The sequence below is a fragment of the Lasiodiplodia theobromae genome (genome assembly GCF_012971845.1).
Source record: "Lasiodiplodia theobromae strain AM2As chromosome Unknown scaffold_23, whole genome shotgun sequence".
NCBI classification, from domain to species: Eukaryota; Fungi; Ascomycota; class Dothideomycetes; order Botryosphaeriales; family Botryosphaeriaceae; genus Lasiodiplodia; species Lasiodiplodia theobromae.
Genome location: NW_023336439.1, coordinates 746,309 through 760,237, shown reverse-complemented (window position 1 = coordinate 760,237; position 13,929 = coordinate 746,309). Strand labels below are relative to the sequence as shown.

The following is a 13,929-nucleotide window of genomic DNA, read 5'->3' as shown; positions in this document are numbered from 1 at the left end:
TCTCGACGAACGATGGACGTAGGGTTTGTGCTTAGGAAAGAAATTTTTTTTTTGGTGCTGTCTTTGAAGACGAAGGAGAATGCGAGTTTCGATGGCAATGTTCTACTTGTTTCTTCCTCCTCCAAGTCTGTCGGCGGTTGCTGTGGAGTGCGGGTCGAGCGCAAGCCATCCTGAGGCGCAGCCGTGTGGGGGCGGCATTCTCCGCACGACATTGACATCCTCATAGTCGGCCGAGGCATATTTCCCTGGTAATATATGGTGAGCTCTACCGTGTGAAACACATGCACATGCGACTTGCCTGTCCTGGCGTCTTGCCTGAGATCGACAAACGTGTAGGGTCTAGACTCAAGATAGACGTCACTGAGACATGAGCGTAGATGGCGGTACGACCTGTTGTGAAATACAAATGTGGGTATCATATACGAGCATCTCGTCCATAAACTGGTCAGAAAAGCTGTACCTACTGACCGCCGCACCTCGGCCATTAACGCCTCGCTCTTCTTCCCCCTTTCCAGAGACTCTCCTTGGGTATGCAGCACACACTGTTCTCCTCGCACCATTTCTGCACAACCCAAGCCGGCAACTCCTGCATCTCCCTGTGGAAGGTTATCTCATTCACCGGGGTGTTGTCATCGTCTTCTGCTGCTTTCTTCTTCCTCTTTTTCTCCACAACAGGAATGTCTACGACCATCTGAATACCTTGATCATTAAGCCACTTCGCCAGATCTTCCGCCACGATCGGGTCGTATAAGAGCATCTTCTCGTGCCACGATGGCTTTACAGCATCGTCTGACGGCGGGCAAGCTTTCACGGCCGAAGTTACCTTAAGAAAGACGTCCTCCAAGTAATAAAGCGGGACTCGTTCACGCTTAGCACTCTTACGAGGTTTGTAAATGGGGTCGGGTATTGCAGGTCCCTCGGGGATGACCGTCATGCCGGGTTCCTCTTGCGATGGAGTCAAGGTCAAGGGCTCGGGTATCGCGCCAGCTTTTACGTGGCGTCGTGGTGAAGGACTGATTTCCTCCTGCGAATCCTCGATTTCGTCTATGTCGGGCCATTCTTCCTTATCTGCGGCTTTCGTCTTCGTCGTGCGCTTCTTCGGTGTAGCTGATGGGCTCGTCGTTCGTTTTGAGCGAGCTCCCTTCTCTGGACTTGACGTTCTACTGCTCGACTTTTCCTCCACAGCGGCCTTGGGCGGGCGACCACGAGGCCGTTTGGTCGGCGAGGTGACCTGGGTGACGAGCGTGTCTTCACCAAGACCTTGCTGGGTACGCTCTTCAGGTTCAACGCTCTTGCGTGGTCTGCCTCTCGGCCGCTTTGTGGGGGGCGCTTCTGCTTCGGAAATGGTTTTCTTAGTTCTTGCTGCTGCCTTTGTCGCCATTGTCGCCTTGCCACGGTTACTGGAAACGTCCGACACGGATTTCGAGAGAAGAGGGATGTTTGGACGTGTCACAAGTGGCTGTAAGGCAGTTCGACGAACAGTGGGTGAAAGCTGAGATGTGGAATGGGATGTTGGCAGAGTTGATGAAGTTGGCCGTTGGGAGAGTTGGCGATCATACTCGTCGATATCAATATAGTCGGATGATGGCTGATTAGGCTGAGCACTAGGGAAGCTTTCGAAAGCATCGTCTTCGACCAGCAGGCCAGATGGCGCTTCAGGCAGGCCAATGACTTCGTCAATCAAATCTTCGTCTGCCGGGCTGGTCATCTGTGGCTGTTGCGTAGGTTGCTCGTTTGGATCAACGTAAGTAGCCGCAGTCTGGTCTTGGGTTGGTGAAAGAGCCTTCTCTCGGTCGTCAGGCATAAATTCCATGTTGTCTTCCACGAAAATGTCCTTTCCGCCATCCTGGATGGTCGAGGCCTCTTCCTCCTCGAGGATACCGTCCTCAAGATCTCTGGAAGCTGCTGCCCACAGTCCCTTTCGCCGACCCATCAGCGACAGACCGGATCCAGATACTGCTGGTTTAAGGTGCAGAGTTTCCAAGCTGCTCTTCTGTGAACCCAGCGTCTCTGAGTCTCGGATCGCTTGCTGGAGATCTCTGATGAAAGTGGGCGATTCCTCTCGAGCAAGCTGAGAGGATGTACCAAACAGAACATCTTGGCGATTTACACGAAGCAATGCCGACTCGGGCGACAGTAGCTTTTCGGCTACTAGCTTGGCAGCTTTCTTAGATTTCGCGGTCGGTTTCTTGGCCTTGCTTTCCGTCTTCTTCGTGGGGCTCTTGGATCGACTGGCGCGTTTGGGCTTTTCAGCTCCATGACCAGCGGCTCGTTCGGTGCCAGACGTAGGCTCAGCAGGCGGTGCGAAAAACGCGGATACCTTAGGATCAATAGGAGCTTTGTGCGACTCAGAGACTTCAGCAGGTGCAGGTGGGCGGTAAGCAGCAGTGACTAAGTCAGTGATCGTCCTGGGCTTCTTCTTTGGAGCCTTTCCAGGCTTCTTCGGTGGTTCTTCGACGGATTCAGAAACGGTGACTTCAGCCGGTTGATTTGGTTTCTCGACCAACTGCGACAAGTCAGCCATCTTTCTCATTAGGTCAAGCGTTGGGGGTATCTGACCTCCAATTTCCTCCGTTTGGTGAAGGCCTCACCAGACTCCGTCCGTAAAGTCACGGCTCCAGTGGAACCAGGCGCCTGTGCGCTGTACTCAAAGCCATTTAATAGCTCTGTAAATGACGGCTTGGTGCCTGCGACAGCTGGAGTCTTCTCGGATGGGCTCTCACATAGGTCAACCGGCTTCAACGAGTCATTTCCATTCGGCGAAGACTTCGTATCTTTGAGAGGGGTCCAACTCCGTCTGCGTATCGTTGCCGGTGGAAGATCAAGAGGTTCATCCGGGTTCTTGACTGGCGCGGGCGCTTCATTAGCCTTGGGGGCTTGGGCATCAACCAAGTTGTCTGGCGAAAAATGCTTTAAAACAGTCTTCGTGCGTTTGCGCACTGTAGGCTGTTTTTTCGAGGGTTTTGATGTCTTAGCCACCGTTTCGTCTTTTGGAGCCTCGGCCGGATCGTCGTTGGGCTTCTTCGTCTTTCGCGCTCTTGGCTTCTTCTCCAACGTCTTCTGAGCACTTACGGGCTGTACTTGTGCAGGTTGGTCCAATGAAGAGTCGAAACGACCAATTTCGGTTGATGCTCCACTGTCCAGAGGAGTAGCCGACACTTGAGCTGGGTCGTTCTTGGCTTTTCTTTTCTTCAGCTTCTCTACGGCTCCGCCTGCGCGCGGTTTGCTCTGTGGTGCCTCTGCTGCAGACTCGAGGCCCAAAGCATCTCTGATCAACTCGGAGTTGTTCAAGACTGCCTTGCTCTTCCGTCCTTTCGGCCTTTCTGCGCCTCCAGTTTCCACCGCAGTAGTATCCTCGCGACCGTTGGAGACCTCAGTTCCCTCTACACGATCCACTACCGGCGGCACATCATCCTTCTTCTTACCCCTCCTCGCCTTCTTCGTCCCAGCCTCATTCCCTTCTCGGTCCGCCTTCTTCGCTGCGCGCTTTCTCGTCTTCGCCGGGCCACCAGCGCCTTCACCACTACCATCGCGCGTATCCTGGCCACCATCTTCCACCTTCTCCTCCTCAAGGCTCAACACGCGCTCTCTGACCAACGCGCCCGCGCTCGCGAAGCCGAACGCCACACCATCCGGTATGCGGGCAGCGCGCGACCCGCTCTTCAGGCCCGGCAGCTGCGGCAGTTGCGGCGGCGGTGGTCTCTTAAACAATGCCGACGGCGAGGGCAGACTCGGCGAGCTACCGCGCAAGGCTAACGGCGATTCAAACGGCCGAGCGTGCGGCTGCGCGTGTGCGGAGAACGGCGGTAGCGGGGATGTTTGTTCGTGGCGCAAGTGCGGCGGGGTGGAAATGATGTCGGAATCGGGAATATGCGGTGGCGAGGAGGAGGAAGACAGGAGGACGATGTCATGAGCGAATGCCGCCGGCATGGTCACGGTGGTGATGGCGGAGGCAGAGGCGGCGTGAGCGCGTTGGTGCTGCTGCTGCTGCTGCTTCAGGCGGGTCGGGGTGGGACAGGTCGCCCATTGGAGGCGGCGCGGGTGAGCCGCAGCGGCGAGTCAGCGGAGCATGTGTGCTTGTATGTGTGTATAAGGCGGAAGGGCGACACGGTGTGCAGGTGTGCTAGGACACTGGAAGGAAGGGCAGCGACATGCGGTGGTCAATGCTCTAGTTCAGTCGCGCGTGATCACGTGATGGATATCGCGTCACCAAGCTTCTCTCTTGAGCATTTTGCTCGGCATGCCAGTGGAGATTTTGGCTTCGAGGTTCGCTGTCCAAGATATGGTGTTCTTGCATCGTGAGCTCTTCTTTTTCTGGCAACGACATTTCCAATCAAGCTCAATCAGCGCAAGCTCATATCACAACTACCCGGAGACAAACCCATGGAATGTACAGTCCCCTCTCGCAGCCGATGGCTAGCGTGGATTTATCTTTTGCCCATGCCATGGGTAGCTGAAGCTATCTTCCGGACGATAATATCGAATTAAAATTCTACATACACGTCCAAACGAGAATACCAAATTAAAAATTCTACATACACACCCGGACGATAGCTTTAACTACCCCAGCGGCCCTGGCGATTACTTCATCGGCACACATTTTAATTTTTCTAAAGCAGAGCTGGGGCATAATTATGCTATGATCTAGAGCCCTGCTATTCTTCGCGCTAGCTATCGGCTGCAGCACGCCTCTGTATGCATTCGTTTCGGCTTCGTGGATCACAGAGTCACACATATGATGTCTCCATTATCTACAATTCCAGTTGGCTTTGGCACGCTGCCATTACTATGGTGCCTGCCCGTATCCCCAAAAATCCAGCGCTCCGCGATATCCGACCCGTCTCATCCTCGCTGAAGCTGCAAATTGTTCTTGGGATCGTGAACGCTAATGAACCAAACGAAATCTTCTCAGACTGCCTGGGCCGCTTTTGGGATGATTGGCGGCGTATACTTCCTTTTCATCAATCATGAGCCGAGAGCGTAGTTAAAAATTATACCGTGAAAATGATTCTCGGACAGCCTCTTCGAGCGGAACGGTCATAGCCTTTCGTACTTTCATGCCTCAATTCCACACAGCCGCGCTTCTGTAATTATGCCAACCTAGCTCTATTAGTGACGTTCTATTTCAGGTTCCTCGCTTTCGCGTCCTGAGAGCTTCCTCAGTTAAAGACGTATGGTCTCAATTCATAGGCATCATACACAACCTGTCAATTCATCACAGAAATCTGAAAACTGTAGTTGAGGGCGATCGGACCAATTGTTGAGTTTGAGTTTTGCGTCACAAGGGTAAGTGGTACCCCAAGCTAAGTCAAACTCCGGATGACTGCGTTCGACATGCTGAAAGAACTAAAATTCTGATAGAAGCAAGTTAGCCCTGATCATTACTCAAGCGAGGAACGGAAGCAGAACTCTGAAACTGTCTAATTCATTAGTTTGAATCAACGGTGTTCATAACAAATCCGTTCTCATCATCAAACAGCTGCAAAAGGGTACATAATACAAAAATAACACTCACTGTTCAGCGCCCTCGACCAAGGGTAGCATCGGGTTGTCAGCAAATGCACTGTATCAAAGCTGTCTCAGAGATCTCTGCATTGTCAGGCTTTGATCGGCTTGAGTCAGTTCCTCATCAGAATGAAAAGGCCTGCCGATTCGCCTGATGGTCAAAGTCGGCCCAAGTGGACATGAAGCTGCAGGAAACGTTGCTTCTACATCTATTTCGATTTCTACAAGAAATCAACGCTACATCTAAAAAGAGAAAAACATTACGTTAGCGTCAATTGTCTTAATGATTGCCAGACAGAGGTATGGGTGATTTCAATATCAGAATTAGCATGTAAGATCATCAGAGATCAGTGATTTTAAGAAACGAGAAGAAAATGGTTTTTCATCATAAAAGGATGGGCATATACGATGACAAGATGCACGGTAAACATACCTAAAATGGCTTCTCTGGTGCTTTGGTCGTCAATGTTTGACTGAAACTCGTTAGTGCTACTCCACTTTCTGTTGTGCAATCTAATTTTATGAAAGCATTCATCAGAAAAGCACTTGTGTCACTCAGGAACCGACAATCTCGGGATGACAATGCTGTCATCATATGAAGATAATATGCATGTGAAGAGAACTTACCAAACATAGCTTCGCCTCACCGTGCGCGGTTTTCATGAACCTGAATCCTGATCCACAATCGTTAGCCGACTATCATGCATACCGTAAACCATTCAGTAAAACAGAAAAGAGTTAAATAAACTCAGACAAGGGTGAGAAGATGTTTAAGGATTTGGGTGTTTTCATTCCCAGTCCTGAAGGCACATGGGTCCAAATGACACGCTGTGTCATCATAGAGAGATAGCAATGCGAGGCAGAACATAACGGCGAGAGCGAACTTACAATCTCTTCGAGTCTGAATTCACTCTTCCTGTTGTTAAGATGAGTTCTTCGCGGAAATCTGCTGCCGGACTGTCTCAATGTCGATGGCGGGCTTGCTGAAGCACTATACTCAATGCCTTAGCATTGAGCACAGCATGGGCGCTTAAAGTACTTTGAGGAAGTCGCACACTACATGGTCGAGGTAGTTAGCGAGAGTTCTCCACAAACAATTTTAATGCTTAAAAAGAACAACTGATGCTCTCAGGTGCTGTTCATGTGTCGTCACGGTAACCAGCGCAACCAGCGCCGGCTGGCACTGGTTTGCTTGGAGTTTAATCTCAAGTCATCATTGGGCCGATTGTTGTCCGATCTCAGGGCATGAGTGAAAAGTACTTTCCTTTTATAAAGAGAAGAGTAATTCCCTTCTGTCCCTTCTTCCAGCATGGAGTGTAGCTGTGTCTAGGGCGGACCGCTCTAAGGCGCCGTGGTCTGTCGTGGTAGCAGCGTCGTGGTCGGGTTACTAACTATCCTCTTGTAGTGTTAGCAAGCATTCGAGATGGAAAGCTTGGATTTGCGGTAATAATGGCCCCAATCAGATGTGCTCTATCTTTTTGACTGATCAAGGACGAAGTGATGTTCCAACATCATGACCACAGAGGGCTCAAAGGTTAATCGAATGTCATCATGGGCCGCGTGTGAGAGCTAATGTGATATTGAGAAACTAGACGGTACTTGCCTTTAATTATTGGTCGTTGGATGGTTATTTCGAAACGCGAGGGCGGCTTACCCTTGTCAGAAGCAGCGGCGTTCATTTTCGAGTCTCTATAGTTATTCAATGATTAGCACAGGCCCGAACGTAGATTCTGTGAGCTTTGTGGATGTGATTCAATGTCAGACAATGAAAGGATTGTTTTTGAAGTTTCGATTTTTTGCATCTTCTTATCCTTTCAAAAACATCAGGAAGCTCTCAGAGTTTAATCTCAAATGGTCATCATTCGACGGTGTCGGGGTGTGCAACGGAAGAGAACCAAACTTGCCTTTTAGACGATCTGGCTTACCCTAGTCGGAAGTGGTGGTGTCCGCTTTCGAGTCTAGAGTTTTCAATGATTAGCGCAGACCCGAACGTAGATTCTGTGAGTTGTGTGGATTTGGTTCGATGTCAGACAATGTTGTGATTTGTGAAGTGCTTTTCTTAACAATGATTACATCACGGGAATCAGATTTTAATCTCAAATGGTCATCATTCGAGGGTGTCAGGGTGTGCAACGGAAGAGCACCGAACTTGCCTTTCAGAAGATCTCGACTCGTGGGATAGCCAGAGAGAACTATTAAACCGATGTTGAAGGGTCACCACATCAATAGGCTGGGTACCTATGTCGGCGAGTCAGGTCAAGAGTGGAAGAGAGTAAGTGAGGAGGTGAGCACTCACTAGAGTGATCGACGCAAAGGCTGTGATTTGTTGCGCCACATTCAGAAGACTCGTCAAATACTTATCTCATGTCATAAATGGCTGGAGCTTGAGAGGGGTAGCGCTTGGTGTCCCTCACGAAGATTGCTTGCTGGGGTACAGCAGGCTGATCTTCGATTGGACCTAGCTGCAAGGATGTCAGCGACAAGGTAGACGTGTCTGAAAGCCACTGAACTGGAAGCACAGGGGATTCGGATAGCTCATAGCGGCGGTTAGGTAGGGTAGTGAGGAAGGGAGAGCGTGACCTGCGCAGGCGGTCGCAGAGCCTTTGCGGCCTGGGACAAGGAGGCTGGCGGACGAGGAGTGTGAGGAGACGAAGAACTTACAGAGGAGCATGCGACCCACGCGTATCTTGTATCGGATATGTCTGCACAGCTGTAGCAGGATTCCTTGCCAAGTGGTGAGCGTCGCGTCGCGGGTGTCGCGTCGCAGGCGTTCTGTCCCGCTGGGACATCAAGCCGCGCCCGCAAGGACTGAAGCCGCCAGGCCGCCGTCGGCCTTGCTAGAAAGGAGTTCGCTGAGGAGCAACAGATGAAAGAAAGCAGGATCATCAATCAGCGAGCGAAGTAAGAAGAGGATTGTTGTGGATGGGAGGAAGGTAAGGTCGAAGGTCGAGGAAGACGGCGGGCGAGCGACCACGACAATATCTTGCCCGCGCACACGCTATACCCAGAATGGAATTTTCATGCAACACAGAGCAGAATATGGAAGGCACGACTGGGCTGCGCCTGCCGTCCATCTGCTGGGCTGACGCGGGCGACCGCTGGCCAGCGCGGCGGGGGCTCAAAGCGATGGGACAGGCGCTTTCGCCCATGCGCGCTATGCAGGAGCGGCTATCTCACTTGGACAGCCTTACCAATTCCTTGATGCCAATCTTCCAGGCTCCACGACCTTGAAATGCCAAACTTGCGGTCGCAGCTTCGAACTGTTGAATTGCCCCTTCTGCCCCCAGCACAGCCTTGTGGCCATCGCGACCTAAGACTCCGCTGTCTCGTCTTCACCACCCCCAACATCACCGGACCAATGAGAAATCTTCCGATCCACAAATTGTAGAGGCTGTCCGTGTCAACAGTCGATATTTCAGTACGCGAACTCTCCAGTCATCCTTGACAACAGCCCCGCATGTCCACAATCGATCCACCTCTCCTCGTGAGGAACACACCTTCAAACGTGTTCCACTATGCTTTGACAGCGATAACTCTTTTCACACCAGGTTGAAGCGCAAAGACCAACTTTGCAGCACGCCGTCCTCTAAACAGCATCTTTCAATACAACAACGGCAAGACATGTGTGCAAAGACCTTATGCACGCAATTGGTCACAAAGGACTGAATGTTTAGTGTGCAAAGTATTAAAGATACGAGGTACCATTTGCTAATGGCTTACAGAAAGCGCCTCATCCGTATTCTTATGCACATTTGTCAGCTCCATATGCCTCATACTGCATTGAAACAAACAGTTCGCACTGTCATGATTGCAGCTCCAATCTGGGTCTTCTCATGTTCTGACAGTATTCTTTCCACTTGCAAAAAAGAAAATACAAGCCAAAGCCCGAATAATCCTCCTGAAGCTCCCTCCTCGGTGCTGTTGGGACATTTCCAAATTATTCAGGTATGACACGCATAGGACCAATGACGGGAAATCAAAGATTATAAACTGTGTGAAACAGAACTAGAGACTAAGATCAGTATCTTTTAGTTCTGCAACACTCTGAACCAGGCGAGCCTTTGTCCGGAGGTCCCTGTTCACAGATGAGTCGTGCGGTCATGAACAGATGAAGGGCTTGACCAACTCTTCTCATGGTCGTATTTCTCGATGAACGGCCACATGTGTATAACTAAGCAATGCTGTGAAGAGAGCTATTCTTGAAGGCTTTCCTTTGTGACTCGCAGGTTAGCAAGATGTTGCAAAGGAAGCCCTGCACCGTAGTTTGCCGCTCACATGCACTTGCTTCGACCAAGCCTTCTACTCTCTGCCTTCATGCCCAGGAGCTTGTTCCTTTTCATCTCGTATTCTAGCTTAAATTTCACCAATCCTACCGAACGAATATAGTGTATGCCGACGAATTGAGCCAAATCTTGGAGAGTGACTCTGATTTCATTCGGGTATTGTGACACTCAAGTGGACGAGCTTGGCCAGAACAACACTTCGCTCCCAGTCCAATGTAGAACTGTAGGCGGGTAGTCGTTTTAGCAGAGAAAATAAAAGGCAAATGACGAAAAAAGGTTTCGGGGGGTTTCAGAGCTTGTTTCCGGAAGCTTCATCCATCTAGAGTCGGTGAAGAGTACATCGCCAGGCGGGCTATTTGCGCGAGCTAATTAGCTAATGTTCAACCAATGGCGGGCGGGACGTCGAGATAGCAGAGCTTTTGATGGATGCGAGGAAGACTCATAAAATGGCGTTACCTCTGAGCACATTTTAAACGCAAGAGCGCAAGAGAGAAGTGCTAGTCATCCCGTGGTGCGTGTGCGACGACATTTGCTTTCGGATAGCTTCCAGCCTGCCGTCATGTCCTTTAGCGCGGCTTCTGCGGGCGTTAATGTGGTGTTTTCGGGACACTTGTGAGTGCTCGGTGTGAGGTTGCGGCTGTCAGAGCATTGGAGCCAGGAAAGAACAGCGCTTTGAGGCGGTGGCGGGGGAGTCGCAGAGGGTGGTTGCCGCTTTTACCGCGAAGTGCTCGGGTGAGCAGACAGCGGCGTGAAGGTGAAGAAGCGCAACTACACACACCAAAACCTCCTCTGCCTCGGCATGTCCTACACACAGACACGCGAAAAAAAAAAATAATTCGCACATTAAGTCTCCCCAGATGGCGCTACGGACATCGAGAATTTTTCTCCTCGCACTTCCAAGGCCGAGCTCTGTCAAGGCGCGCCCATCCGCAACGCGTTTCCCCCCATGTCCTCAGCGCACACTCACTGACAACGTCATCATTCACAGAGCTCGAAGCAATCCCCAGTAGCCTTCCAGCCAACGGGTCCTGCGAAATCACCTTCCGCATTCTCCTTTCTGCGCCATACTTGTGGAGTCTCTCCCATCGACTACGACGATCATCTTCACGTCGAAATGCACAAACTTCATCCTTTGGAATATTGATGAGATACCTTGATGAATTCTGTCTATTTCAAACAAAGCGCCCACGAGAGCGTGCTGTGGGAGGGATCTGGGACAACGTCAGTAGATTTGCGGGATGGAAACTGGAGATATCCAAATGGGCCCGAGGGCGTACGTCACAGCGGGCCAGGAAACACTCTTTCGGGACATTCTACAGAAGCAGATGGCGAGAATCATGGAGGAGTGCTGGCCAGGTGAGAGGTTCAATCACAGACGGTCGGGAGAGTTCAGTGCCTATATTCTGGTCTGTGATTTACCGGGCTGTCTGTCACCTGACGCGTAGATGCTCATACGTGAAATTGCAATCGTGCAATGAGAAGTTGTCCGCGGTGCAGTGTCGCAATCTTGCCCAAGCCCGACTCACAGGCACATCGGCCGACGCGTCGGCTGCGGCGCAGTGCTGAGAGACGCTCCCCAGTTTGAGCGCATCGAATACTCCGAGCGTCTGTCTGCTGTGCAATGCGCGCGACAACCTAGAGTAACGAGGTACGTTGCGGACTGGAAGCCCGTTGCGAGCCGCCGAGGGGAGGCATGGAGTGACGCTCACGCCGCGTCACTTTGGCGGCGTCGCCTTAGCACAATACCAGTGATCGCGATCGCAGATTGTAGACGTATAACATGCCAGAGATAGCCGTCTGAACGGCCGCGAGAGACTTCAGATCGCTGAGATGATGGCGGCACGCGGCTGAGGCGCACTACGAGCGGCGCTGCGTCACTTCAACAGTGCCGCCTCAACACCATGCCTGCGATTGCGATTGTAGCCCGCCGACGTAGATTGAGCCGGCTGGAATTTTTTGAGCGCCTACCAGTCTGAACATTCCTCCGCGGCCCAGACACTGTTATGCGCAAGCGCGCGAGCTGCAGCGCGAGCGCGAGCGCATGGCCGAACGCAACGCCGCACGACGAGCTCAACACCGTGTTGCCGATACCCACTGCCTTATTAAGAATAGCAGCACCGTGGTGCACAGCGTTCACCTACCCGCATCGAAGCTGAGGTCAAGGCTAAGGCCAGGCTGCTTCTCTTCTCTTTCTTCGCTTGCTTCTTCTTCCTCAAGGACCTGCTCAAGGCAGATCGCTCAACGAAAAAGATTGGTCGCGTCAGCCCGAAGTAGTGCAATACGGGCGACACTGTGGGCAGCAAGTATGAGCGGCGCTCAGGGACCTGCCACCCCGGTTCCAAAAACTAGTCTCTGAAATGGACTCACGTAGAGTCCGTTTCAGCGACTAAACTGAAAAGAACAGGTACTACTCTTGATCTAAGCCAAATGGCAAAGAGAGCTAAAGAAGAAAAGAGGAGCCTTGGTCGAGGAGTCGGGGGGTTTATATAGGCGTGCCAAGACCAGTCAACCTGAGAGCACGGGCGCATCTACTGGCGAGGAAACAGCCATTGGCTTGACAACACGCCGCGCTAGACCAGATTCGAGGGCTCGTGATCGGGCTTTGGGTGCGATTGCCTCGGCCAGGCAGGTATTACGTCACGGGTGCTGGGCGAGGGCGAGAGGACAGTGGATCACAGGCCAAGGCCGGCAGGAGCTCGCCCGCGAGAGCGCCGCTCGAGGCAGGATCGATGGCAGTAGCGGCAGAAGGAGAGGCAGCATGAGGATCATCGTGGATGTCAGCATGTGGAGTGGCGGGGTGGACAGCGGCAGCTGCGATCCAAGGTGGTGCGGCCAACGGCGGCAGCGCCGCTGCAGGAATTGGTCGCTACAACGCCAGTCGCATGCTTTGACGAGATAGGTTCGATGCACAATGACCTTGTTGAAGCCCCAAAAAAACGGTGCTGTGACTCCGCGAGAGTGAGCCAGCAAGTGCGCGTCCGACCTCGGTTTTGGTGACATCGCAGGTTCCCGTCGCCATCACACGCTGCGACTCCACGACACGGAACAATCTTCTCAAGCTCACGCGTGGCTCAAATTCGCCTCGAGACTCAGATGCGGTTAGGCAACTCCGCAGACATCGATTCGCGACAGAAAACCTCGGTGAGGTTGCGCTGGCCACGAGCCGGCATGACGCTGGACGCAAAACACCACTCAACGGTCTTCGTGCCCCGTCGCCATGGGCAATTAGCAATGATTCGCCGCTTCTGTGAGAATCTTGATCATATCCACTTGAGCTCCTCAAGATTTTGACATGTGCTGCAGAGACAGCATTCTGAAGGCATCATGCTCGCGACCTGACTCCATGCCGGTGAACGAAGGATAAACCTACCCTTCCTATCCTTGCATCTGCTCCAGCTCATTCTGATGCGAACCTCATACGGATCACCGTCAAAATCTATCATAATCAGATGTTCAGGCAATCGGTCAGCAGTGCAAAGCCCTTCCACACGTACTTTCAACAAGTCGTTTCTCACTGCCACCACCGCGCACGGCTACACGATAATCTACATCGCTCGGCCTTTTCCACAAGAAACTGGTGCAATCTCGTTGTAAGCGCGGTTTCATATCCTGCAAGGAGGCGACTCGACGCAAGGGGTGGTCAACACACGTGGTGGCTACCCAGCATATCTCGGCTGTGCCATGAGCTTAATACAACATCTATCTAGAACCACCATGCCAGAGATGAGAACTAGGATTCTAGATGAGGGTATAGCCATTGGAATTGGAAGAATGAAAGTTGTCGCTACCGCAAGGACAGGTACTCGTACAAGTGATTCAATTCTTACTGTACCCCAAATTGCGATGCACGACGCTCTGCAGACGAAGCAACGTCCTTTCCGCTCTGAAATCCCGCGTGTCTGCTGTCCGAATATTCTTTGAGCAAGCCAGCGACGTCTTTTCTATGGGTATTAAGGCGCTTTACCATTGACGCTACGAGGCAGTCACTTTTCTCGCTACAACTCTCCAAATATCCGCCAAAAGCTTCATATCTCCATCATACAAACCAATGGTTCCACACACCGTACTAACAGCTTGTTAGGCTCGCGTTCTAAGTGCTCATTTGTTTTTGAGCCTCAAATCCAGACTCTTGAAGGCCAGG

The 13,929-nt window shown here is 51.8% G+C and overlaps 1 protein-coding gene across 1 annotated transcript; it reads right to left on the bottom strand.

Moving 5' to 3' along the window:
- Positions 1–484: 484 nt before the first annotated feature.
- On the bottom strand, positions 485–3,930 carry LTHEOB_7733 (Structure-specific endonuclease subunit slx4; the record flags this gene model as incomplete). The annotated part of the gene is made up of 2 exons (XM_035517132.1): positions 485–2,506; positions 2,560–3,930. 2 exons carry the CDS (start codon positions 3,928–3,930, stop codon positions 485–487), a joined length of 3,393 nt encoding a protein of 1,130 aa, XP_035371242.1.
- Between the last annotated feature and the right edge of the window lie 9,999 nt (positions 3,931–13,929).